General features: G+C 47.9%; 1 protein-coding gene across 2 annotated transcripts in view; it reads left to right on the forward strand.

Moving 5' to 3' along the window:
• Positions 1-9,951: 9,951 nt before the first annotated feature.
• LOC141070533 (WW domain-binding protein 1-like) overlaps positions 9,952-26,964 on the forward strand; it is a 38,204-nt gene continuing 21,191 nt past the window's right edge. The window contains exon 1 of one of the 2 annotated variants that reach the window (XM_073559542.1): positions 9,952-10,100. In XM_073559542.1, coding sequence (XP_073415643.1) covers positions 10,062-10,100 — 39 coding nt within the window. In that variant the 5' untranslated portion in view covers positions 9,952-10,061. The other variant, XM_073559541.1, reaches the window with a different exon arrangement.

Genomic DNA, 26,964 nt, shown 5'->3' on the forward strand with positions numbered 1-26,964 from the left:
GTCTGACGACCCGGTCGATGACTCAGAAAACCGGACCATGTGAACTGGTTTGAGGAGGGAGACATGAAACACGTCTGAAATGGCTAAATGTGGAGGAAGAGCCAGGCGGTAGACCACCGAGCTAATTCGCTCAAGGACCTTGAAAGGTCCAATATATCGCGGCGCGAACTTAGGGGACTCGACCCGTAGTTTGATGTTACGGGTGGAGAGCCACACCATGTCGCCAGGGGAGAAGCTAGGAGCGGGTCGCCGATGCGTGTCAGCGGACGCTCTCATCCTCTCCTTAGAGGCACGGATAGCATCCTGAGTGCGATCCCAGATGTCTCGGGCCTCCACTGCCCAGTCTGACACCCTGGAGTCAGTGGAGGACACTGGCATTGGGACAGGGATGCGTGGATGTTGGCCGTAGTTTAAGAGGAAGGGCGTCTGTCCAGTGGAATCAGCCACCGCATTGTTTAGGGCAAATTCAGCCCAAGGTAGCAAGGATGCCCAGCCATCCTGCCTGGCAGAGACAAAATGCCGTAGATAGGTGACCAAGGTCTGATTGGCTCTCTCAACCAAGCCATTCGTCTCGGGATGGTAGGCGGAGGACAAATTTAGCTCGATGCTGAGTAGGCTGCAGAGCTCCCTCCAAAACCGAGACGCAAACTGGGGTCCTCGGTCACTCACGATTTTGTCCGGCATGCCATGCAAACGGAATACGTGCTTAATAAACAAAGTGGCCAGACCTCGAGCGGAAGGCAGGCGTGCGAGTGGCACCAGGTGCACCATTTTGGAAAAATGGTCGGTGACCACCCAGATGACCGTACTGCCACCAGACTTGGGCAGGCCAACTATGAAATCCATGCCAACCATCTCCCATGGTCTATCCGCCACTGGCAGGGGATACAACAGCCCCGCCGGCCTCTGCCTAGAGGGTCTGTTTCGAGCACACGAGACGCATGCTTGCACGTATTCCTTGACATCTCAAGCCATATGTGGCCACCAATATGACCTTGCCAGGAGTTCGGTGGTCCGTTTATTGCCAAAATGACCACCCACCCTGGAGGCATGTGCCCAGTCGAGGACCTCCGGCCGTAGCTGAGGAGGCACCAAGGTCTTGCCTGGTGGCACTGACTCGAGAGCGACTGGAGCCACGGTCGTAAAACTCTCCGGCGGGAGAATTAACCGAGGCTCAGCCTCTCCTTCTTCCGCCGAGACCACCGAGCGTGAGAGAGCATCCGCACGGACGTTCCTCTCTCCAGAAAGGTAGTGCAGGGTGAAGCGGAAGCGGGAAAAGAGCGATCACCTACCTGACGGGAGTTCAGGCGCTGGGCAGTCTGTAAATAGACCAGATTTTTATGGTCCGTATATACCTGGAAGGGAAACCGAGCCCCCTCCAGGAGATGTCTCCATTCTGAAAAGGCCAACTTCATGGCTAGCAGCTCCCTGTCACCGATGGAGTAATTCTCTGCCGGTGAGAAGGTCTTTGAGAAGAAGAAGCAGGGATGCTTCCGACCTTGAGCGTCCTTTTGGAAAAGAACTGCTCCTGCACCGACAGAGGAGGCATCTACCTCTAGTATAAATGGCTTGTTCACATCGGGACGATGTAGGATGGGAGCGCCAGCAAAATGAGACTTTATAGCCAAGAAGGCCTTGGAGACCTGTTCAGACCAAGCATTGGGGTTAGCTCCTTTTTTGGTGAGAGCAACCAAAGGAGCTACCAGGGTGGAAAAGTGTGGTATAAACTGGCGGTAATAGTTCACGAACCCCAGAAAGCGCTGCACCGCTTTGAGTGAATGAGGTTCTTGCCAGTCCATTACCGCTTGCAGTTTGGCATGATCCATGGCCAGCCCCTGGGCCAAGATGATACAGCCCAGGAACGGCAAGGACTCCTGCTCAAACTGGCACTTCTCCACCTTGGCAAAGAGGGAATTCGCCCGCAGACGGTCGAAGACCCTGCAGACGTCCCTCCGGTGGGTAGTCAAATCTGGCGAAAAGATGAGTATATCAACCAGATATACCACCACCGAGGTAGAAAGCATGTCGCAGAAGACGTCGTTGACAAAATCCTGGAAGACAGCTGGCGCATTACAAAGGCCAAAAGGCATAACCAGATATTCGTAATGGCCATCCCTGGTATTAAAAGCTGTCTTCCATTCGTCTCCTTCGCGAATGCGGATCAGGTTGTATGCCCCTCGCAGATCCAACTTAGTAAAGATCTGGGCCCCTCGCAACCTGTCAAACAACTCAGAGATCAACGGTAGAGGGTATTTGTTTTTAACCGTGATCGCATTGAGACCTCTGTAGTCAATGCAGGGGCGTAACTCTCCGCTCTTCTTCTGAACGAAGAAGAACCCTGCACCAGCCGGTGACACCGACTTTCTGATAAAGCCTCTAGCCAGGTTCTCCCGGATGTATTGTGACATAGCTTCGGTCTCAGGGAGAATTAGTGGATACACACAGCCTCTAGGAGGTTCTGTGCCTGGCATGAGGTCTATCGGGCAGTCGTAAGGACGGTGCGGCGGGAGCGTCTCTGCAGATTTTTTGGAGAAGACGTCCGCGTATTGGTGGTAGGGTTTAGGTAGTGCGGAGAGATCCGCAGGCAATTCAGTGGAAGCCACCTGAAGACTGCCCCTCAGACATCTCCCCTCGCAGTCCTTGCTCCAGGCCAGTATCCTCCCTGTCGCCCACTCGATATGAGGAGAGTGGCACCGAAGCCAGGGAACCCCGAGCAGCACCTGATCTATGCCGTCTGGCAGGATTAGCAGGGACAGAGTCTCATGATGAGAGGGTGAGATAGTGAGCCCTAGTGGAGCTGTCTGATGGGTCACCTGAGAGGGTAACTGTTGTGAGTTCATTTTCCCCTTCGTCACTGAGGTCTGGTGAACTCCCTATTCTGGTAAAGAGCCTGATTATCAGGCACCTGAGACTAATGAGGATGACTGGCTGAGTGGAGTCACGGACTGGATATAAGGCTGCCGACGCCCTTCTGCCCTGCGGGTGATTTCTCTGTGGACTTCTAGGACACCAGTCTGATTCCTGCTTCCCTAAAGCTAAGTTTTCTGCTTTGCCTGTTTGCATTTATGTTTTGTTTTTGTTTTCCTTGCTTTTCTGGATTCTGCCATTCCCTGCAGGGGTGAGCTGAATCTCCTTTTGCCTGTTGCTCTGTCTTCAGAATATTCCTGAGTACTGACATAGCTTTTTTGAAGCCTAGCGTCTTCAGGGCCTTTTTCACTGTCAGTCTGTTGGCTCTTATTTTCATAGGGTTTTTCACGGATTGCAGACAGCAGCCTTCCTGTCCTTTCCTATCTAGGTAGGTTGGGCCCCGTCTTTGCTCAGTCTATCTTTCTGTCTGTGTTAGTGTTTTCATCTTGCTTCACCGTCATTATATGTTGGGGGCTGCCTATTGCTTTGGGGCCTGCTCTGGGGCAGTTTAGATTTCCCCTTTCTTTCTGTAGGCCTATTTAATTCTCCGGCTGTGATCGAGGGGTCTAGGGCATCGTAGGAACCCCCCCACGGCTACTGTTAGTTGTTGTGATAGGATCAGGGGTCTGCAATCCGATAGCTGCCAACTGCTCTGGTTTTCTGGACTTAGCTAGCATTTCTGTTTTTGCCTCCTACGGTGACTCAATCATAACAGGTAACGGTGCTCCGTTAACCACCCTGATGGTCAGAGGCTGAGGTAATAATACCAGGGGAATGGCGTGTTTCTGGGCGAAGGTAGAAGACAAAGTTCCCCTCGGCCCCAGAGTCCACGGTAACCTCTGCCTCCCAGGTGGAGGACCCACTGTCTAAGATGCCCCGAAATGCCGGTTTGGGTGAGAAGGGTTTCATATTGGACTGCCCACTACCTACGGCCACTGGGCACGGACGCCTTTTCGCCCGCAGAGGACACGTGCTAGCCGGGTGACCAAACTGTCGGCACTGATAGCAACGTGCAGAGCTTTGCATCGGTCGTGGCTTAGAGCCGGTGCGAGACACCTCCATAGGTTCAGAGGGTGAAAGCTCCTGTGTGGGGTATATTAGTGGTTCGGTGAATGTGGGAGCCAAGTTAACCCTACGTCTGGATTGTTCCCGTTCCAGCCCGCGCTCCGTAAACCGGAGGTCAATGCGGGTGGAAACGGCAATCAAATCCTCCAGATTTGTGGGAACCTCTCTGGTAGCTAGAGTGTCTTTAACGTGCTCAGCCAACCCTCTCCAAAACACCGGGACTAAGGCTTTGTCCGGCCACTCTAACTCGGAAGCCAATGTCCGGAACCGGACGGCATAATGGCTGACCGAGAGTGACCCCTGTGTTAGGGAGAGTAATTGTAAAGAGGTGTCGTGCGTGATCCGTGGTCCCAAAAAGACCTGCTTCAGGGCCGCGAGGAACTGCGCAGCACCCTGAACCACTGGATCATCACATTCCCACAATGGCGTGGCCCACTGTAATGCTCTGCCAGACAAAAGTGACACAATAAACCCCACCTTAGCCCGCTCTGTAGGAAACCGTGCAGCCAGTAACTGAAGCTGAATTGAGCACTGACTGACGAATCCCCTACAGGTGGCGCTGTCACCCGAAAATTTGTCGGGAAGCGGGAGGCGAGAAAGTGTCGGCATGGGCAAAAGAGCGGGCGCACGTGAGACAGCCTCGGCGACTGTCTGGGCAGCAGCTAGCGTGGTATTCGCTGCTGAGTTGGCGCTCTCAATAGCCGCCAACCTGCTCTCCAGCTGCCGAATATAGCGCTGCAACTGCTGCACGTCTGCCATTGCCAGCCAGACCCTGGCGCTAGTGTAATGTTAGGGACGGCGGAACGCACCAAATATAAATAATAGGAGGTGCGTTCGCCGCCCGGGGTCCACCGTGCGGTAGGTGACTAGACCGCTGCTGGACAATGGCAGATGCACCAGAAGGTGCCGTAGTGCGCACGGGTTAACGTCACCCGAACGCTAGGAGCGGCTCTGTTCAGACACAGTCGCTTGTCAAAAATATATGCAAAGGCGCTGGCCCTGTTAACGTCACAGGAGTCGGCGTGTGGCGTCGCAGCCGCGAACACCAATAGCTGCTGGTATTGCAGCGCAGCGGCAGCTAAAGCCGCAAGCGTCGGCGCCGAGAACCGGGCACCGACGGACGCTAGTGTAGGCTTGGATCACACAATGGCATGTAGCTTGCCACAACCTGGAGCTGACTGACCCAACACACAGTCACCAATCGTATTAGCCAAGGGAAGGGGTTTCATAATAAGTCAGTCACCAGTCCATGCATCCATCACCATACACACACAGCATAATATGCTACACTAGCGCATGGCCGAGCCGCCATGCGGGCTTTTTATAGCCATGTGCTTCCGGGACCTTCCAGTACCCTGGAAAGGACCAATCAGATCCGACGCAGGACCTGAGCATGTGACCCCTGCTCTCCAGTGAGAGGTCACCTTGCGGGCATGCCCAGTAGCACGGAATGAGGACTTAGCCTCTGGAACTGTTCCCTGCAGAACAGGATGCGCTACCATTGCTGCACCAGAGGTGGCAGCAACATCCAGGCTGTCAGAGCAAGTCTGAGTAGCACGCCTGGCTCACCGTGATTGCTGAGCAGCACCCAGAGCAGTCAGAGGAAAATGGGAGACCGCTGGATGTCTGGCTCTGGATTCCTGCTGTGCAGTGTCCGGAATCCGACGCCTAACACATGGACCTGCAGTTCCCTTGTCACCAGGAGAACAGGTCCTAAAGAGGAAAAGGAGGATGCATAAATTGGATGACCAATGGGAAGCTGAACCCTACACCGTCCTACCATCAAACTTTGACAACACCAAAGTGTGCCTTATCAGTAAGGATGGAGGAGAAACCTCATCAGCAGTATCAAGGGATCATCTGAAACTGTTCCCTGACCAACTAAAGGACAGGATGGAAGAGCAAAACAACCTTCAGCCCATAGAGGAAGAAGAAAAGGTCAGCACTGTACTCGGAGAATTCCCTGCAAATTGGACTAGAGCGAATCAGGCCATAGTGGTACCAGTTTTGACCTTTCCCCAACTGGTAGTGCAAGAAGAAGTGACTCAAGACCACCCTGAAAACCAGCAAGTACAGGCAGCGGATGCCACACCAGCAGTGGAGCAAGAGAATCCTTGCCCTGCCAGTGGTGAATCTGTCATGCCCACGGTGAGTAGAAGTGGTCCTAGGAAATCTAGTATTCCTGTGCTACACAGAACCACCAGTAGTGTAGCCAGTGCAACACACATACACCAGTAGTAGTTAACACAAGGCATCCAGTAAAGTACCCAACAACACCAATGATACGTAGGTCTGCCCCGCAGTACCCAAGGTATACCACCCCCTAAGGTTTCGAATATAAATAAGTTATTTGAATGGTAAACTGAAAATATGCAACTTTTCAAGCTTATGTGCCTACAGAGACTCTGTAAGAATCTTTTGAGCAATCTCAGTTTGTTTTTGATGGACAATTCGGCCACAGGACTATGTGTGGCCAAAACTATCTTGTATATAGTTACCAACTGCTATGGAAATGGACCATGGACATTGAGGCATGGACTAATTGTCACAAGGACTATTTTTGAGCTTTGTTTTTGTAATTTTTCACTTTTGAAATCTTGTAACAGTTACAATTGTTCATTTATTAATATGTTTTGCTTGTTTTCTTCAGTCCGGGAGTACTGAATTGCACTAGGGGGGAATGTGGCACCCCCAGGAGTATGGTCGCCACAGTGGCATTACCTTCCTCCAAGATAGAGATAGATAGAGATATCAGTTAAATACAACACACAGCACAGTTCCCACTCCAGGCCAGCAGAGGGAGCTCTGAACCAAATTGGGGGAGGAGCTGCTCTCTGGGGTAGGGAAGGGGAAGTTAAGTCAGTTCTGTGAGGAGGGAAAAGTGTGTGGATGTGGAAAAGAGGAGCTGGAGGATTGAGGGGAATTCAGGCCCACTTCTGGCTTCAAGCGCATGGTTCGGAGTCCAGTATCCGAAGTTGTATGGATGCTGATGGTCTTGCAGCAGAAACCGGAGGAGCAGAAGGCTGTAAATGCTCTGTTCCCAACTAAGACTCGGAGGAACAGCAGTAACATGTGTGAGCCAGAAGAGATAGAAGGCTACGGCTGCCTGCCATACGAGGGGCGTTCTAAAGAGAGCAAGCAAGGGGAACTTCAGTGTAACTCAGTACTGCAAGCACCTCAGATAAGCGCTAGGAAGGAGACTACACAACCCATCTGCATAGAGATTCCTAAGTTGCTTCCAGGCTAATCAACTCCTGTTCCATCTTTGATTTGGATCCTGGACTGCACTGACAAAGCACAGTAAAGGTAAAGGAAACTGCACCCTGTTGTGTCATTGCCTTCTTCCTGCAACCCCTTCAGCACTGCTACATCTCTGTGCCTAACACTGCACCCTCTCCCTCAACACCTATTACTACTGCCCTGGGATCACAGCTCCACCTGTGGGGAGCTCCAACATCATTGCTGCACCACACCATCTGTCCTAGAGAAGCTACCCTGCAGCGCTGGTCAAACTGACCAGAAACCACAGGTGGCGTCACGAATCACCACAATAACTTTATCCCCATCACTCTACCCCTTTTACATTGCCTGAGGCCACGGACCGGGTCACTGCCACTGTGACATCTCCCATTGAAATCAACGGGCCCGGCGCCGAGTACCCTACTGCCTCCGGGGCGGGTCATCTGTCACATTCTGCCCTCTCCTGTGTCTTACTGTCACATTCTGCACCCCCCGTGTCTTACTGTCACATTCTGCCCTGTGTCCATTCTCCCCCTCCTGTGTCTCACTGTCATATTCTCCCCCTCCTGTGTCTTACTGTCACATTCTGCCCCCTCCTGGGGCTCACTGTCACATTCTCCCCCTCCTGTGTCTTACTGTCACATTCTGCCCCGTGTCCATTCTGCCCCTAATGTGTCTTACTGTCACATTCTGTCCCCTCCTGTGTCTCACTGTCACATTCTGCCACCTCCTGTGTCTCACTGTCACATTCTCCCCCCTCCTGTCTTACTGTCACATTCTACCCCATGTCCATTCTACCCCCTCCTGTCTGTCACATTCTGCACCGTGTCCATTCTGCCCCCTCCTGTGTCTTACTGTCACATTCTGCCACCTCCTGTGTCTTACTGTCACATTCTGCCACCTCCTGTGTCTCACTGTCACATTCTGCCACCTCCTGTGTCTGTCACATTCTCCCCCCTCCTGTGTCTTACTGTCACATTCTACCCCATGTCCATTCTACCCCCTCCTGTCTGTCACATTCTGCCCCGTGTCCATTCTGCCCCCTCCTGTGTCTCACTGTCACATTCTGCCACCTCCTGTGTCTCACTGTCACATTCTGCCACCTCCTGTGTCTCACTGTCACATTCTCCCCCCTCCTGTGTCTTACTGTCACAATCTACCCCATGTCCATTCTACCCCCTCCTGTCTGTCACATTCTGCCCCGTGTCCATTCTGCCCCCTCCTGTGTCTTACTGTCACATTCTACCCCATGTCCATTCTGCCCCCTCCTGTGTCTTACTGTCACATTCTGTCCCCTCCTGTGTCTGTCACATTCTGCCACCTCCTGTGTCTCACTGTCACATTCTCCCCCCTCCTGTGTCTTACTGTCACATTCTACCCCCTCCTGTGTCTTACTGTCACATTCTACCCCATGTCCATTCTGCCCCCTCCTGTGTCTTACTGTCACATTCTGTCCCCTCCTGTGTCTGTCACGTTCTGCCACCTCCTGTGTCTCACTGTCACATTCTCCCCCCTCCTGTGTCTTACTGTCACATTCTACCCCCTCCTGTGTCTTACTGTCACATTCTACCCCATGTCCATTCTGCCCCCTCCTGTGTCTTGTCACATTCTGCCCCGTGTCCATTCTACCCCCGCCAATTTTTTTTGCGGATCCGTTTTTTTCCCCATTTAGTTTCATTACCGGCGGATCTTGACGGATGGCCATCCGTTGGATCCGTTTTTTTGCAGATCCGACAAATTTTTTGCGCCCGCCGGCATGCCTGGACAGACCTTGCAACGTTTTTTTTGTTGTTGGATCCGCATTTTCCAGTGCGCATGCCCGGAGAAAGGAAGTCAGGGAGAAAATTAACCCTGAAATCCTTTCTGGCTGCCGAAAAAAAAAAATCTTTCTCTCTCGGCCAGCGGTTCCTTTAAAATTCTTCATTCTGCGGATCCGTCAAAAAACGGATCCTGTGGCATCCGTTCACATCAGTTAGGAACGGATCCGCTTTTCCGCCTTTTTGGCGGATTTTAACTGACACAAAAAACTGAAGTGTGAAAGAGGCCTTACCTGGCAGCGCTCCTGCGGCGAAGCTCCCTCCACGCAGCTGAAGCACGCACTCGCCAACGACTGACAATGACAACAGACGCCGGCGACGTGAGTGCTGTGGCTGACGTTAGCTGCCAGCCTCCAATTGGCTGGTGACTGTTAACTATTGACGTGCGGGCCCGTTCGCACACGTCAATAGCGTTGAACTGCCGCAGCGCCGCTACGGGCCTGGTTTAGCCTGCCGGTAGAGGCCCGGTGAGCAGATGAAACGGGCCCCACACGCCAGTCAGGGCAGTAATACCCTGATGGCGGCCCTGGAAACTGCCCTAATCAGCAGTAGAAGATCAATGGTGCTTTATACCTGCAGCTGGAAGTCTGGCTCCTAGCCAAATGTTTTCATTTAGGACCCAGTGCAGCCACTGAGATAAACACTTTAGGCAACAGGGTCAGGGACATCTTTCCACAGCATAAAAGTCACAACCATTGCCTGACCAGAGTGCACTTTTCTACACTCTAGGACCCCCTGCAGCCTTAACCCGTAACTTAGTCCAGACCCCTCGCCCGCCTTCGAGCTGAACACTTCAGGTAACAGCGCCATCTTTTCACCACGGCCATTACCTGACCACAGCGCGCGCTTTTCTACACTGTTGCGCGTGCGCGCCATCTAGCGCTCGATCCTCGCAGCTGCGCGTCAACGAGCAGCTACGGCTTCTAAGGAAGGACTGACTGAGTGCAACCAATCACAAAGCAGGAAATTCAGGGACTGACCAATGAGAACGTTGAGTGAGGAGGAACAGGAAGTAGCAGCGGCTGGAGAAAGATGAGAAGAGAAGAGCTGGCCGTGAGAGGATCAGTCTATGTACGTCCTGCAGCCTGTGTGTCTGACCGTGTGCACGTCCTGCCGGCGGCGGAGTAGACTGCCCGGTACACGGTGTGTGCGTGGTGATTGCGGCGGCCCGCTCCCTTCTCATGTGCACAGTAGACGTGTTGTCTAAGCCATCACTTGTGTCCACTGTGAGTGTGCGGGTGTTGTGGATTGTGTCTGTAGCAGTGTGCGTACAGCACAGACGGGTCTCTACAGGGTGTATATTGTGTGAGCAGTGGACCAGTTATTGTATAGTATCGCTGTCAATGTGTGTATATACAACATATGTTTTAGTGTGTGTGTATATATATACACAATTAGTGTGTGTATACAGTATGTTTTAGTGTGTGTGTGTGTGTGTATATATATACACAATTAGTGTGTGTATACAGTATATGTTTTAGTGTATGTGTATATAGTTATACAGTTAGTGTGTATACAGCAGTGTATGTACAATATGTATTAGTGTATCCATTTTTGCATAGTGTGTCAGTTTCTGTGTATATATAATTGTATGCATGAATTTACCAGGGCTCTGTAGACACGGCTTCACATTGATTTGAGGCCGTCTGATTGACATCTGGGGCTTGTGCTTGTAATTTGCAGACTGTCGCGTCTCATGTGAGCCTGTGGCCGCATGGCAGGACACCGTGCAGGGTGGGTCGGTGGCTGAGCCAAGTGTTGGGCTCGGAGGTGGTGGATATGGGATTTTCATAAGCATTATTGAGGTGGTGAAAAAAATATTCAGGATATTTGCTTGCCAAAAAAAATAGTGTGTCAAATGAGGGTCCGACTTACAGTCTGAATTATTCAGCTTACCTGGGGGTAGGGTGTGATAAGGGAGCACTGGAGGAGCGGGGTCACAGGAGGTGTTAGGTGGTCTGGCTCATCCCAGGCTGGTGCAGGTGGTTCGGGGGCTCCTCGATTTTGTGAAAGCCCCCACACATCCATCCCAGGCTGATGCGTGGCAGTTTGCAGCTGATCTGTTGTAAAGGGGGCACCGCTGGCATTTGTGGAAATCCCAGAGCCCCCGCACATCCATTCCGGGCTGGTTTTACAGATGATTGGTGGTGCAGGGGCTCCGCCGGCATTTGTGGAAATCCCGGAGCCCCCCGCACTTCCATTTCTGTAATGAATCTCATGAGTTTATCTTTGTGAAAATGGCCGCCGGAGGCGGCGCATGCGCAGAATGAGATCTCTGCGCTGAGATCCGGCAGAGCCCCCGCACCTCCGATCTGCCAAACTGCCGCGCATCAGCCTGGGATGTGTCTCCTGGTGAGTGCATCCCAACCATAAGATGCACCCCCATTTTCCCCCAAAATTGTTTGGGGGGAAAAATGCGTCTTATGGTCTGAAAAATATGGTACATTAAAAGCTGGAACAGCCCTATTTAGGTGGTGAAAAAAAAAAAGGACATTTTCTGAGACTCGTAGTGTGTCCATTTTTGGGGGGGATGGGTGAGGGCTTATTTTTTCACACAGAGCTGAAGTTTTTATTTTTCCTATTTTGGAGTAGATAAGATTTTTTTTTTGATCTGATATAGCAAAAATGGATTCTTTAACCCCTTCACTACCAAGGGTGGTTTGCACCTTAACTACCGGGCCAATTTTTACAATTCTGACCACTGTACCTTTATGAGGTCATAACTCTGGAACGCTTCCATGGATCCCGGTGATTCTGACATTGTTTTCTCGTGACATATTGTACTTCATGTTAGTGGTAAAATTGCATTCAAATAACTTGCGTTTATTTGTGAAAAAAACGGAAATTTGGCGAAAATTTTGAAATTTTCGCAATTTTGAATTTTTATGCCCTTAAATCACAGCGATACGGCACACAAAAAACTTAATGCATAACATTTCCCACATGCTTACTTTACATCAGCACAATTTTGGAACCAAAATTTTTTTTTGTTAGGAAGTTATAAGGGTTAAAAATTGACCAGCGATTTCTCATTTTTGCAACACCATTTTATTTTTAGGGACCACTTCACATTTGAAGCCACTTTGAGGGGTCTATATGATAGAAAATACCCAAAAGTGACACCATTCTAAAAACTGCACCCCTTAAGATGCTTAAAACCACATTCAAGAAGTTTATTAACCCTTTAGGTGCGTCACAGGAATTTTTTGAATATTAAAAAAAAAATGAACATTTAACTTTTTTTCACAAAAAAAATACTTCAGGTTCAATTTTCTTTATTTTACCAAGGGTAACAGGAGAAATTGGACTGCAAAAGTTATTGTGCAATTTGTCCTGAGTACGCTGATACCTGATATGTGGGGGGGAACCACTGTTTCGGCGCATGGCAGTCCTCAGTAGGGAAGGAGCGCCGTTTGACTTTTTCAATGCAAAATTGGCTGGAATTCAGATCGGACGCCATGTCGCGTTTGGAGAGCCCCTGATGTACCTAAACAGTGAAAACCCCCCAAGTGACCCCATTTTGGAAACTAGACCCCCCAAGGAACTTATCTAGATATGTGGTGAGAACTTTGAACCCACAAGGGCTTCACAGAAGTTTATAACGTACAGCGGTACAATTAAAAAATCATATTTTTTCCACAAAAATGATCTTTTCACCCCCAATTTTTATTTTTCCAAGGGTAATAGGACCCTAAAAGTTATTGTGCAATTTGTCCTGAGTACGCTGATACCCCATATGTGGGAGATAACTACTGTATGAGGACACGTCGGGGCTCGGAAGGGAAGTAGTGACGTTTTGGAATGCAGACTTTGATGGAATGGTCTGTGGGTGTCATGTTGCCTTTGGAGAGCCCCTAATGTACCTAAACAGTGGAAACCCCCCACAAATGATCCCATTTTGGAAACTAGACCCCCTGAGGAACTTATCTAGATGTGTGGTGAGCACTTTGAACCCCCAAGGGCTTCACAGAAGTTTATAATGCCCAGGCATGAAAATAAAAAAATCGTATTTTTTCCACAAACATGATCAATTAGTCCCCAATTTTTTATTTTCCCAAGGGTAACAGGAGAAATTGGACCCCAAAAGTTGTTGTCCAATTTGTCCTGAGTACGCTGATACCCCATATGTGGGAGAAAACTACTGTATGGGCACACGTCGGGGCTCGGAAGGGAAGTAGTGACGTTTTGGAATGCAGACTTTGATGGATTGGTCTGCGGGTGTCATGTGCGTTTGCAGAGCCCCTGATGTACCTAAACTATTGAAACTCCCCACAAGTGACCCCATTTTGGAAACTAGACCCCCCACGGAGCTTATCTAGATGTGTGGAGAGCACTTTGAACCCCCAAGTGCTTCACAGAAGTTTATAACGCCTGGGCGTGAAAATAAAAAAAACATTTTTTTCCGCAAAATTTTATTTTTGCCCCCAATTTTTTATTTTCCTAAGGGTAACAGGAGAAATTGGACCCCAAAAGTTGTTTTGTAATTTGTCCTGAGTAGGCTGATACCCTACATGTGGGGGTAAAACACTGTTTGGGCGCATGGCAGAGCTTGGAAGGGAAGGAGCACCATTTGACTTTTTCAACGCAGAATTGGCTGGAATTGAGATCAGACGCCATGTTGCCTTTGGAGAGCACCTGATGTGCCCAAACAGTGGAAACCCCCCAATTATAATTCCAACCCTAACCTAAACACACCCCTAACCCTAGCCCTAACCCTAGCCCTAACCCTAGCGGGAAAATGGAAATAAATACATTTTCTTTTAGTTTTATTATTTTTCCCTAACTAAGGGGGTGATAACGGGGGGTTTGATTTACGATTTATGGCGGTTTTTATGTTTGGTGGCTGTCGCACGCTAAAAGACGCTTTTTATTGTAAAAATAGTTTTTGCATCACCACATATTGAGAGCTATAATTTTTCCGTATTTTGACCCACCGAGTCATGTGAGGTCTTATTTTTTGCGGGACGAGTTGACGTTTTTATTGGTACCATTTTCGGGCACGTGACATTTTTTGATCGCTTTTTATTTCGATTTTTGGGACACAGAATGAACAAAAACCAGCGTTTCATGAATTTCTTTTGGGGGGGTGCGTTTACACAGTTCCGCGTGTGGTAAAATTGATAAAGTGGTTTTATTCTTCGGGTCAGTACGGTTACAGCGATACCTCATTTAGGTCGTTTTTTTATGTTTTGTCGGTTTTTTGCAATGAAAACAATTTTATATAAAAAATAATTATTTTTGTTTCGCTTTATTCTGCGAGCTATAACTTTTTTATTTTTTCGCTGATGATGCTGTGTGGCGGCTCGTTTTTTGTGGGACAAGATGACGTTTTCAGCGGTACCATGGATATTTATATGCGTCTTTTTGATCGCGCGTTATTGCACTTTTTGTTCGGTGGTATGATGATAAATCATTATTTTTTGGTTTGTTTTTTATTTTTATTTTTTAAGGGGTTCGCTAAAGGGGTTAACTAATGGGACAGTTTTATAGGGCAGGTCATTACGGACGCGGCGATACCAAATATGTGTACTTTTATTGTTTTTGGGGTTTTTTTATTTTGAAAAAATGGATTTATTGGGGAATATATTTTTTTTTTTTTTTTTTTTTTTTTTTTACTAATTTAGCGATTTTTTTTTTTTTTTTTTTTTTTTTTTTTTTTTTAAATTATTTTTAACACTTTTTTTTTTTTTTTTTTTTTTTTCTTTATTACCTTGTCCCAGGTGGGACATCACTGTCCTGTGACAGATCGCTGATCTGTCACATCACAGATCACTGTGACAGATCAGCGATCTGTCACAGGCACTGCTGCAGACTTCCTCATGCCTGCGCTTTGCAGGCACTGAGGAAGCCAGCTTCCTCAGGCCCCCGTTGCCATCTTGGATTCGGGGGGCCTGGAGGAAAGGAGCCCCCCGCAGCAGCGCTGCACATTGCGCTGCCGTGGGGGGCTCAGGGAAGCACGGAGGCAGCCCCCTCCCTACCGATGCTTCCCTTTAACCCCCGGTACACCGCGATCACGTTTGATCGCGGTGTGCAAGGGGTTAACGTGTCGGGGGCGGTCCGTGACCGCCCCTGACACATTGTGCCGGGTGTCAGCTATGATAATTAGCTGACACTCGGCCGCGATCAGCGGCGCTCACCACGTGGGCGCCGCTGATCGCGATGACGTAATATTCCGTCCATGGTAATTAGGTCCATGGTCACATGGACGGAATATTACGTCAATTGTAGGTAAGGGGTTAAAAGTTAACCTTTAGGCCGGAGTTACACTAAATGTATGAAAAATCGGTCCGAGTGTCCCTGCCGAAAGTCATGTGAGTACGATCTGGTTTTCCACACCTAGCATCTGATTTTCATCCGAATGCAGTGCAACTGCTATCTGATTGCAATGTGATTTTACATAGATCAATTCTCTGTCATTTACACATCGTTTTCAAAGGAAATATTCGTCAAAACACAAACACATATTTTTTATAAAAGCCGGCAATTCATGTGCCTCGTACAGTAAAATCATAGTGACTGGGATACAGTAGATAGAAGAAAAGCCGGCCATTCATCTGCCGTGTACTGTAAAATCACTGCAGGAGTCGACGGGATAGAAGAGATGGATTGCATACAGAATAATAATAATAATCTTTATTTTTATATAGCGCTAACATATTCCGCAGCGCTTTACAGTTTGCACACATTTTCATCACTGTCCCCGATGGGGCTCACAATCTAAATTCCCTATCAGTATGTCTTTGGAGTGTGGGAGGAAACCGGAGTGCCCGGAGGAAACCCACACAAACACGGGGAGAACATACAAACTCCTTGCAGATGTTGTCCTTGGCTAACCACTGAGCCACCGTGCTGCCCAGAATAGGTAGATGTCAGTGACAAATACCATTAGTACAGTGTGTGCAAATTACTGTACATGTGTTTATTTAAAGTATATTTTTTGGAAAAAAAAAATGGCGTGGGCTTCTGTGCAATTTATCCATCTATCTGTGTGTGTGCCACTGACATCTATATATCTATGTATTCTATGTGTATATATCCTATTCGAATCTGTCTGTGATTTTACTGTATGCGGAAGCTAAATTGCCGGCTTTTCAAAGGACACCAGTGCATATAAATTGGACAGCACTTGCATGGTCCAAGTGCTGTGCGATAATTTTTTTATTTTTTTTTTCTCTTGCGACCATAGGCTTGCATTGGCGAATCTTGGTGACAATCGCAGCATGCTGAGATTTACACGCGTGTGAATACGCCCGAGAAAATAAACGGTGATGTGAACTACCCCATAATTAACTCTGGGCCGAGTGCTATGCAGTGTTTTCTCACATAGCACTCGCCCGTATTCTACGGTATTGTGACTCTGGCCTTATGCTGAGTTCAGCACTTGAGACACTATAGGTACCATATACCCCACTGTCCATTGGATAAAGTTCACTTTTTTCTATACGTGGGTCCCTTTTTTGTTTTTGTAATTGTGGTGGTGGTCATATTTTTTTAATATACCTAGTAAAGGTTAAGTTTTAACCCCTTCATGACCGGAGGTTTTTGGTTTTTTTTGTTTTGCATTTTCGTTTTTCATTCCCCTTCTTCCCAGAGCATTAACTTTTTTATTTTTCCGTCAATATGGCCGTGTGAGGGCTTATTTTTTGCGGGATGAGTTGTACTTTTGAACGACGCCATTGGTTTTACCATGTGGTGTACTAGAAAACAGGAAAAACATTTCAAGTGCGGTGAAATTGCAAAAGGTGCAATCCCACGCTTGTTTTTTGTTTATCTTTTTTGCTAGGTTCACTAAATGCTAAAACTGACCTGCCATTATGATTCTCCAGGTAATTACGAGTTCATAGACACTAAACATGTCTAGGTTCTTTATCTAAGTGGTAAAAAAAAAATTCCAAGCTTTACTAAAAAAAAAAAAATTGTGCCGTTTTCCAAGACCCGTAACGTCTCCATTTTCCAGGACGTTCCTCCTGACAGCACCACTAGTAGGTTTCTCTTCATATCCTTGATAGGGACAGGAACACAGAAGAAGTTAAATAGCCCCTCCCCACCATCACCCTTCAGTGGTTTTCCTGTCCCTATCAGGGACAGAAACAGAGGATCAAAGAGGTACGAAGATACCTGTATCGGACGATTTCGTGTCAGTCATGGTCGAGCTGCAGACTCCTGGGAATAGCTGCATCCCTCTAGAGGGCTGTGGGCAGTAGAGTATTGGTCTGTGGATGAACTCTGCAAGGGCACTGACGCCGAGAGGTCCCTCAGCGCCCGGTTGAGCTGGTTACTCCCATCCTCTGCCGCATCCCTTCCGGGGGACTCTGGGCGGCAGCTGCTGCACATGGCCGGTGTCTCGTGCCTGGTACTTCTGGCCGTGTCATCAGGCGGTGTGCTGGTGACTACTTCCGGGGGAGGATCTATAGTCTGGGCTGGTGTCTCGCCCCCTCATCTCTGGAAGTTCCGGCACGGTGCCAGAGCGAATCAGAATCCTGGCACCCGGTGGGGGCTGGGCTTCTGATGGCTCTGATCTCTGAGATAATGGTGGCCAGCGTGCGTTCCAGGGGGAGCGTGCACAGTACGGTCGGAGATCGGTGATGGAGATAATCAACAGCAGCTGGACTCGGAAGGATGATGTATCAAATGTCTTGAAGCCGGGTAAGGCGGACTATTTAAAGACGGACAACTGACAGCACCCCTGACTTGGTAAAGATGGAGAGTGCTAACCGTCCTGACGTTCAGCCCTTTGAGCCAGCCCCGGTCCACATGAGTAGGGGAACAGTCCGGCCTGAAGGACCCAATGGACAAGAGATCGGAGGACCTCCTCAAGAAAGCCTGGGAGCCATCGGCGGCCATCATGAAGGCGAATATTGCGGCTACCTCAGTGGCCAGGTCGATGAGTCCATGGGTCGACAAATTAGAAAACCAGATCAAGAACAAGTCTCCCAGAGAGGAAATTCTGAGGTCATTACCCCTATTGAAAATGGCAACCGACTTTATGGCAGACGCCTCAGCGGAATCGGTCCGCTTTTCTGCAAGAAACCGCACTGTCCAATGTGGCTTAGGTTATGGACAGGAAACGCCCAATCAAAGGTATTTGTTCAATACCCTTCTCTGGCCTACATGTTTTCGGACCTGTACTGGACAAATTATTTGAGAAAGTGTCTGATAAAAAGAAAGGCTTTCCCATAGAAAAGCCAAAGGGGATACTGTCCTCTCAGAGGACTTGCTCCCACCCCAGGCAGGACTATAAGGGGAGGGGAAATCTGGAAGGTGGAGTTACCCCAAAGGCGGCAAAGGGAAAAGTTCTTTTCAGGATCAGAGGCCAAGACCCAGCAGACAGATGCCAGAAGGGTTGGGGGGAGACTCCAATACTTCCTGGAAGGCTTGCGAGAGATCTCCCAGAATCCATGGATTCTGAGTACAGTGGCGCAGGGGTACAGAATACAGTTCACCCAGTTACCTCCCCCCACCCCCCCAGGAGATATTGCCTAACCCAAACTCAGTCCCCAGCAGTCCATCAAAGACTCCTGAGAGACGTTCAGGGCCATCGTTCAGGTTTCTCATTTCCAGAAGTTCCGGGGACATTATGCAACCCTCTTCTTCTTTCTTTTTTTTTTTTTTTTTCTTTTTTTCTATTAAAAAAAGAGGTAGAATATCTGACAATAATAAATCTCAAACCACTAAACTGGTGGGTGGCCTACAAACAACTCAAGATGGAGTCTCTCAAATCCGTTATACCATTGACAAAGAGGGGGGACTCTGTAATGAGCACACTAGATTTAAAAAGTGCTTTTTACCATGTTCCTATCCAAGCCTCACATCAGCAATACCTCCGGTCGGCATAAAGGACCAGAGTGGACTACAGCATTTTTAGTTCAGATGTCTGCCGTTTTGGTCTCTCGTCTGCCCCTTGGATCTTCACAAAGCTCATGGCTGAGGTTATGGCCTGCCTAAGGGTATGTGCACACTGTGCGGATTCTGCTGCGGATCCGCAGCGTTTCTGCAGCTGCGGGTCCGCAGCAGATTTAGGGGCATTGTATAGTACCATTGTTTTCAATGGTAAACTGTAAAACGCTGTGCACGTGCTGCGTTTTTCCGTGTGGTTTTGCTGCGGTTTACAATCTGCAGCATGTCAGTTCTTTAGTGCAGAAACGCTGCAGTTTCACACCTCATCCATTATGAGGTGTGAAACCGCAGGGCAAAACTGCAGGACTTGAGTCCTGCGGATTTATCTGCGGTTTTCACTACAAAATCCGCAGATGCAAAAATCTCTGTGCACATAGCCTAAGAGAAAGAAACATTCTTATTTTCCCCTACTTAGATGACCTGCTGCTGGTAGCAGACTCTCCACAACAGATGGAGGAATACTTAACAATGGTGTCAATCCTGGAGAAGCTGGGATGGCTGATAAATCAGATCTCAGGCCAAAGAGAAAGTTGTTTCTCGGATTTCTCCCGGATTCAAAACAAGAACACTCTAATCTCCCGCTGCTCAAACAGCAGACAATCACAGAAGAAATTCTGACGATACAGAAACGGAAATACATCTCCATATGGAAAGCCGTGAGAATCCTGGGTCTGTATTCCCAGTGTTCAATGGAGTCAATTCCACTCAAGAAACCTACAGCAGGAGGTCCTTGCGGCATGGGACGGCAGAGACTCGTCATTGGACAACAAGATATGACTATCTGAAAACTTTAAGAGGTCACTGTCATGGTGGACCAGTGCAAGGAACCTCGAGAAAGGAAGACCCTGGAGGACGTCTCCGTGTGAGAACATCACTACGGATGCAAGCCTCAAAGGCTGGAGGGGCTCCCATGGGAGGGAGTTACATCCAGGCTACTTGGCCCGCATCAGTACACAACAGATCTTCCAACCACAGAGAGCTCAGAGCAGTCTGGGAAGCACTAAGGAGATATCAGGAAGAGTTAAGAAATCAACACGTCAGGATCTTCTCAGACAACTCAACAGTAGCCCTCCTTCTACAACAGGGAGGGCAGAGGCACTTGCAGGAGTTGTCAGATGCAATGTCTTTCTGGGCAGAGGTGACCGCAAAAATCAATTACGGCAGTACACATCAAAGGCTCAAAAAATCAGGTGGCAGACTTTCTGAGTAGGGAAAAAGTTCAACTCAGAGTGGTCTCTAAACCAGGAGGTCTTTTTCCAACTAACCCAACACTGCGGGACACTGGAAATACTTATTCGCATCAAGGAAAAATACAAAAAATGTGTTTTCTTTAAATCTAGGAGACAGCCCGACAGGGATAGACCCTTTAGCACAGGGTTCCCCAACTCCAGTCCTCAAGGCCCACCAACAGAGATCATGTTTTCAGGACTTCCTTTTGTATTGCTCAGGTAATAATTGCTTCACCTGTGCAATACAAAGGAAATCCTGAAAACATGATCTGTTGGTGGGTCTTGAGGACTGGAGTTGGGGAACCCTGCTTTAGCATATATCTGAAATATGAGACTCGCTTACGCCTTTCCACCACTTGCCCTAATACCAAGGGTCCTGAGAAAGAGCCAGGCATCTGTAATCCTAATAGTTCTGTACTAGCCCAAGAGAAGCTGGTTCTCCCTATTAAAGTGGATGGCTGTGGAAGACCCAATCCTTCTACCAACAAGACCAGAACTCTTAGTTCAGGGCCCTCTAGTTCATCTCATCAAAACCCAGAGATGTTACAGCTGTCGGCTTGGATCCTGAGGTCAAAATGGTGGTTGGAACTAGTCATGGCTACCGTAAAAAAGAGCAGGAAACCGGTGAATTCAACAATATATCTGAAGATCTGGTAAAAAGTTCTGCTCACAAAGTACAGTTCCAGTATCCACCTTTCAGGGTCCAGATATTCCACAGATTCTGGACTTCCTTCAGTCTGGCTTTGATAAAGGCTTAAGGCCTAGTACGTTGAAAGTGCAGATTTCAGCCCGGAGTTCTTTTTTTTTTTTTTTTTTTTTTTTTTTTGACTCTCCAATAGCTAATCATTCCTGGGTATTCATTAAAGCTACTCAGCGTATTAGGCCCACAATTTGTAGCTCAGTTCCCCCGTGGGATCTCAACTTGGTTCTGAATGAGCTGTGCCCAAAAACATACGAGCCTCTAGTTCAGGCACACCTGAGGTCGGTGACCTTCAAAGCCCTCTTCCTAGTAGCGATAACATTGACGTTGCGTATTGGTGAGATTCAGGCCCTCTCCATAAGAGACCCATACTTGAAGATTCAGGAGGACTGTATTGTCTTAAGACTGGATCCCACCTTCCTTCCCAAGTGGTTTCAGACTTCCACAGGAATGGGGAAATTGTGCTACCAACTTTTTGCCAAAACTACACCAATGAAAAAAACTCTCTCTTCACTTGTTACAAGTAAAGAGGATAGTTCACCACTACATAAAGATCACAGAGAGCTGGAGAGTGGACTCTAACCTCTTCGTCCAGATGGCTGGAAAGAACAAAGCGAAGAATGCGTCCAAGGCTACTTTAGCTAGATGGATAAAATTTGCTGTTATCTGGCAGGAAGACCCTGCCAGAAAGCCTCAAGACTCACTCGCTGAGAGTAATCTCTGCTTCATGGGCACAGTTCTGGGGCCTCCATAGACCAAATATGCAGAGCCGCAACTTGGTCTAAGGCTAGTTTCACACTAGTGTATGGAAGAGCTGTGGAGGGATGCAGACTTCCTCCGTGAAGCTACGCTCACGGCCGCACCTCCGGTCAACTCCGTCAGCGTGCGGCCTGCGTACCCATCTTTAGCATTAGGTACGCAGGCCATGCCGATGTATGCGGATGCCTCCACATGCGTAGTTTTGACGGTGCAGCGACTGTACTAAAATGCAACATGTTGCGTTTGGCGCAGGTCGCCGCACCGTCAAAACAACGCATGAGGAGGCATCCGCATACATCGGCAAGGCCTGCGTACCTAATTCTAAAGATGGGGTACGAAGGCGGAGTTGACCGGAGGAGGTGCAGCTGTGGGCGGAGCTTCACGAATGAAGTCCGCAACTCCTTCATACTCTAGTGTGAAACTAGCCTACGTTAAATACCTTTTGCAGACACAATAAGCTGGATGTTCTGTCAAAACAGACGGCCTTTGGGAGGAAAGGCCTCCAGGCAGTAATCCTGCCCTAATAAGTTATTTGGTATTTTTCTTGGTGCTGTAAGGAGGGACATCCTGGAAATTAGGAATTAGTCCTACTGGTATTGGTGGTTCCAGGAGTCCATCATGACAGCACCCCTTATATACCCTCCCTTGGATTTCCTGTCTTTGTGATATGAACATGGGTAGAGGGGAAGTTCAATAAAATAGCGTTGCATCCATGCTGGTGTGGTACATGGGAAAAATCACTGAAGGGTGGTGGTGGGGAGTGGCTATTTAACCTCTTTTGTGTTCTTATCAAAGATATGAAGGACAACCTCCTGGTGGTGCTGTCGTGATGGACTCCTGGAAACACCATTACCGATAGGATTAATTCCTACTTTTCACGATCTCGGGTTGGGTGAGGGCTTATTTTTTTTTGCACGCCGAGCTGAAGTTTTTAATGATACAATTTTGGTGCAGATATGTTCTTTTGATCGCCCGTTATTGCATTTTAATGCAATGTCGCGGCGACCAAAAAAAATGTAATTCTGGCGTTTGTTTTTTTTTTTTCCCCCCGCTACGCCGTTTAGCGATCAGGTTAATCCTTTTTTTTTTTTTTTTTTTTTTTTTTATTGATCGGGCGATTCTGAACTCGGCGATATGTTTTGTTTTTTTTTTGTTTCCGTTTTATTTTGAATGGGGCGAAAGGGGTGATAGCAATTTTATTTTTTTTTTAACGTTTTAAAAACTAGTTTTCTTTAACTTTTGCCATGTTTCAGTGCCCAACTGCGGGCAAAGCTGAAAAGCATTAGTGCTCATGCACTTTGTCCAGGAAGTATTTCGCTGTGTTCCGGGACATAGTTCACCGCCCATCTGACCGGACCGAAATCATTTACATTGACTGCCAAAATGAGGTGACAGATTCCCTTTAACTGATCCATGAGTCCATTGGACTAAGGCTGGTTTCACATTGGCGTTTCTGTGCGTCAAAACGACGCATGTGAGAACGTATCCGCATACAACGCATGTCCCTGCATACACAATGTTAAATATAGGTACGCAAGACGCATGTGGATCTATGCGGATCTTAAGGAAAGAAGTACGCAGGCCTACGCTGCGTACAAACGCTAATGTGAAACCAGCCTAAGCTCATTGTGTTCTGTTCATAGGTTAGGCATCAGTATCGCATTGAATGGAGGGGGTCCCATACCCTCACAGATCAGGCAGGTGCAGGCAAGCGTGTATTCTCTCAATTTTTCAAATCACATTCTGATCAGAGTGATCACAGTGCAAACCGATTTTCTCGGATGAGAAGATTGACTCAAATATGGAAATGGGACTGCACTCAAATGTTATCTGAGTGCAGTCTGATGATTTCCATTGTCTTACTGACTTGCATGGTTGAGAGCTCTCCGAATAGCTGATCAAACTCTGGCAAGCTACGATATTTTTTTTTTTTTTTTTTTACCCCAGGAATCTTCAGCTGTTATCTGCTCTGGTGGCAGCCGGATGTAAACATTGAATGGAGTGTAATAGCACCACTAAACTAAACGTGCCGCAGTTGCTGCAGATCAATTCCTGTTCTACTGAACAATCGCGGATGTCCACTACCCGATCCCAGTCACTACACATTGAACGAAGCTGTTGAGTGCGGATCCACTGGTTGCTGACATTTGGCTGCCGCCAGCTGTTCAGTAGGGGTCTGACACTCAGCACCCCCACCAAATCTCATAGTGATCACCCATCCATGGTTAATAATTCGCCCAGAGATCCACCATGAATGTAGTCTAAGTAGCCTTGTATGTAAGCTAACATGGTGGCAGAATGAAGAAATTGGCTTTTTATCTTCCATGTGTCTTATGGACCAGCCATAGTTGCAGAACTCATATTTTTTATTACTCATTTTTTTGGAAAATTTACAAGATGCCCTGCAAAACTCTTGACAAGAGAATGTACCTGGGTCTGTGCTGCAGCCTTCAGCCATAACATTTGTTAACCCTTCCCACTAGTGGTATGGTAAACTTCTTACTTAATCATCCATTATTATCGCATTTGGGGAGTTGACTGAGGCCATTACAGCAGTGCTACAAAGAACATCTTGACCTGTTTTTATGTTAACGTGAGCTAGACAAGCAGTAGCACATCTGAGCTTGTTGGTTTGGGATGGTGCCAAATCCTAATTATTGAAGTGCTACTATTCTCAGTGGTGCATGGTGTGATATCATCTGTCCATGCATGTAGAGAGAAAATGCCCATACAAGTTCAATATGAATCTATCCGGACCATCACCTTCTGCGCCCATTCACAAGCTGGTGAAGTAGGCAAATGTAATGCCTCAATTAGATGTCTGGATTTTTTTTTTTCTTCCATTTGGGGAAAAAAGAACGAATTTTAATCGGTGCATAGGATCAGACTTTCATCGTTAGTTTTATGGACACCGGGTTTTTGGAGGAGTTTGAAGCAGAAATTGATCTGCCTCAAAAAATGCTAAACTCAAAAACTTGGAGGCTCTGTTTCCGCTAAAAAAAAAAGACTCTGGAAAAAGATTCCGTGTGCACATAGCCACTGTTTGTTTTACTGTATAGAAACTGACAAACGGTTGTAAAAATGGACTTTTGGACTTCTTCTGAAGAGGACAAATAGGTACATTACACTATGTGCCAGGGGAAAGCGCTCAATGTATGCTGCAACGTAAATGCACAGATCCAGTGTGCACTTAGCCTTATTTTCTTTCTGAACTCCTCTCAGCTGACTTATGATCAGAGTTCGGCCATCTTTTATAGCTCAGCTGTGAGGAGCTCAAAAGGAGGAAAAGTTACAATCCGAAAGAGCTCACTTACTGATTCTCAGTGTAAGGCTGAGTTCACACGTGGCTGTTTTTTCACGTTTCCGCAGCGGTTTTAACCGTGCGATTTTTGCCGCAAAAAATAAGCATCCCATGCATTCCTATGGGATTCCGCAATGCTGTGCTAATGCTGAGGTTTTTACTGCGGCGGAATCGCTTCGCGGTAAAAACCGCAGCATGCTCATTAACCCCTTCACGACCAATGACGCCACATAGGCGTCATGAAACCTGGTTCAAATCTGACCAGTGACGCCTATGTGGCGTCATGACTTCAAAGCCCCCCTGCGGGTCGGGTGACCGGGGTCACTGAAAGGTCACCCGACCCGCAGATACAGGGGGCTTTGTAATTCACCACAGGGGGCGTGGCTTCGCCCCCACGTGGCTACGATCGCTCTGATTGGCTGTTTCACTTTTAACAGCCAATCAGAGCGATAGTAATATTTCATCAATGAAAATCCAGCCATAGCATCGGACATGGCTGGAGACACCGATTCCACCCCCCCACCGGCGATCGCCCCCCGCAACTGAATGACAGCGGCGATCTGCCCCCCTCCCATTCCCTCTGCTCCCCGCCAACCTCCGATCCCCCCCGGTACCTCCTGAGTCCCTCCCGGTGTCCCTCGGGTCCGGATGATGGGCGCCGCCATCTTTGAAAATGGCGGGCGAATGCGCAGTGCGCCCGCCCGAGTCTGCCGGCTGCAGATTCCATTCTTTCATTTTGATCACTCTCACAGTGATCAAAATGAAAGAAAAAGTAAATAAACCCCCCGATTATCACCCCCATAGGTAGGCAGAACTAATAAAATAAAGAAAATATTTTTATTTTTACTTTTCCATTAGGGTTGGGGTTGAAAAGAGGGTTGGGGTTGAAAAGAGGGTTGGGGTTGAAAAGAGGGTTGGGGTTGAAAAGAGGGTTGGGGTTGAAAAGAGGGTTGGGGTTGAAAAGAGGGTTGGGGTTGAAAAGAGGGTTGGGGTTGAAAAGAGGGTTGGGGTTGAAAAGAGGGTTGGGGTTGAAAAGAGGGTTGGGGTTGAAAAGAGGGTTGGGGTTGAAAAGAGGGTTGGGGTTGAAAAGAGGGTTGGGGTTGAAAAGAGGGTTGGGGTTGAAAAGAGGGTTGGGGTTGAAAAGAGGGTTGGGGTTAGGCTTGTGATTAGGGTTAGGCTTGTGATTAGGGTTAGGCTTGTGATTAGGGTTAGGCTTGTGATTAGGGTTAGGCTTGTGATTAGGGTTCGGGGTCTGTTGGGGTTAGGGTTATGGTTAGGGATGTGTTGGGGTTAGGGCTGTGGTTAGGGGTGTTTTGGGGTTAGGGCTGGAGTTAGAATTGAGGGGTTTCCACTGTTTAGGCACATCAGGGGGTCACCAAACGCGACATGGTGCAACCATTGATTCCAGCCAATTTTGCGTTCAAAAAGTTAAACGGTGCTTCCTCCCTTCCAAGCCCCGACGTGTGCCCAAACAGTGGTTTACCCCAACATATGGGGTATCAGCGTACTCAGGAAAAATTGCACAACAACTTTGGGGGTCTAATTTCTCCTGGTACCCTTGGAAAAATAAAAAATTGGGGGCTAAAAAAATATTTTTGTGAAAAAAATTTTTTTTTTTAAATTTTCACGTCTCTGCGTTATAAACTTCTGTGAAGCACTTGGGGGTCCAAAGTGCTCACCAGGCATCTAGATAAGTTACTTGGGAGGTCTAGTTTCCAAAATGGGGTCACTTGTGGGGGGTTTCTATTGTTTAGGCACATCAGGGGCTCTGCAAACGTAATGACGACCGCAGACCATTCCATCAAAGTCTGCATTTCAAAACGCCACTACTTCCATTCCGAGCCCTTACGTGTGCCCAAACAATAGTTCCCCCCCCATATATGGGGCACCAGCGTACTCAGGACAAACTGTACAACAACTTTTGGGGTCCAATTTATCCTGCTACCCTTGTGAAAAAAAAAATTGCTGGCTAAAAATCTTTTTTTTTGAGGGAAAAAAAATATTTTTTATTTTCGCGTCTCTGCGTTATAAACTTCTGTGAAGCACTTG

Source organism: Dendrobates tinctorius, unplaced genomic scaffold, assembly GCF_039654945.1.
Source record: "Dendrobates tinctorius isolate UK_male_01 unplaced genomic scaffold, ASM3965494v1 ptg000272l, whole genome shotgun sequence".
Taxonomy (NCBI): Eukaryota; Metazoa; Chordata; class Amphibia; order Anura; family Dendrobatidae; genus Dendrobates; species Dendrobates tinctorius.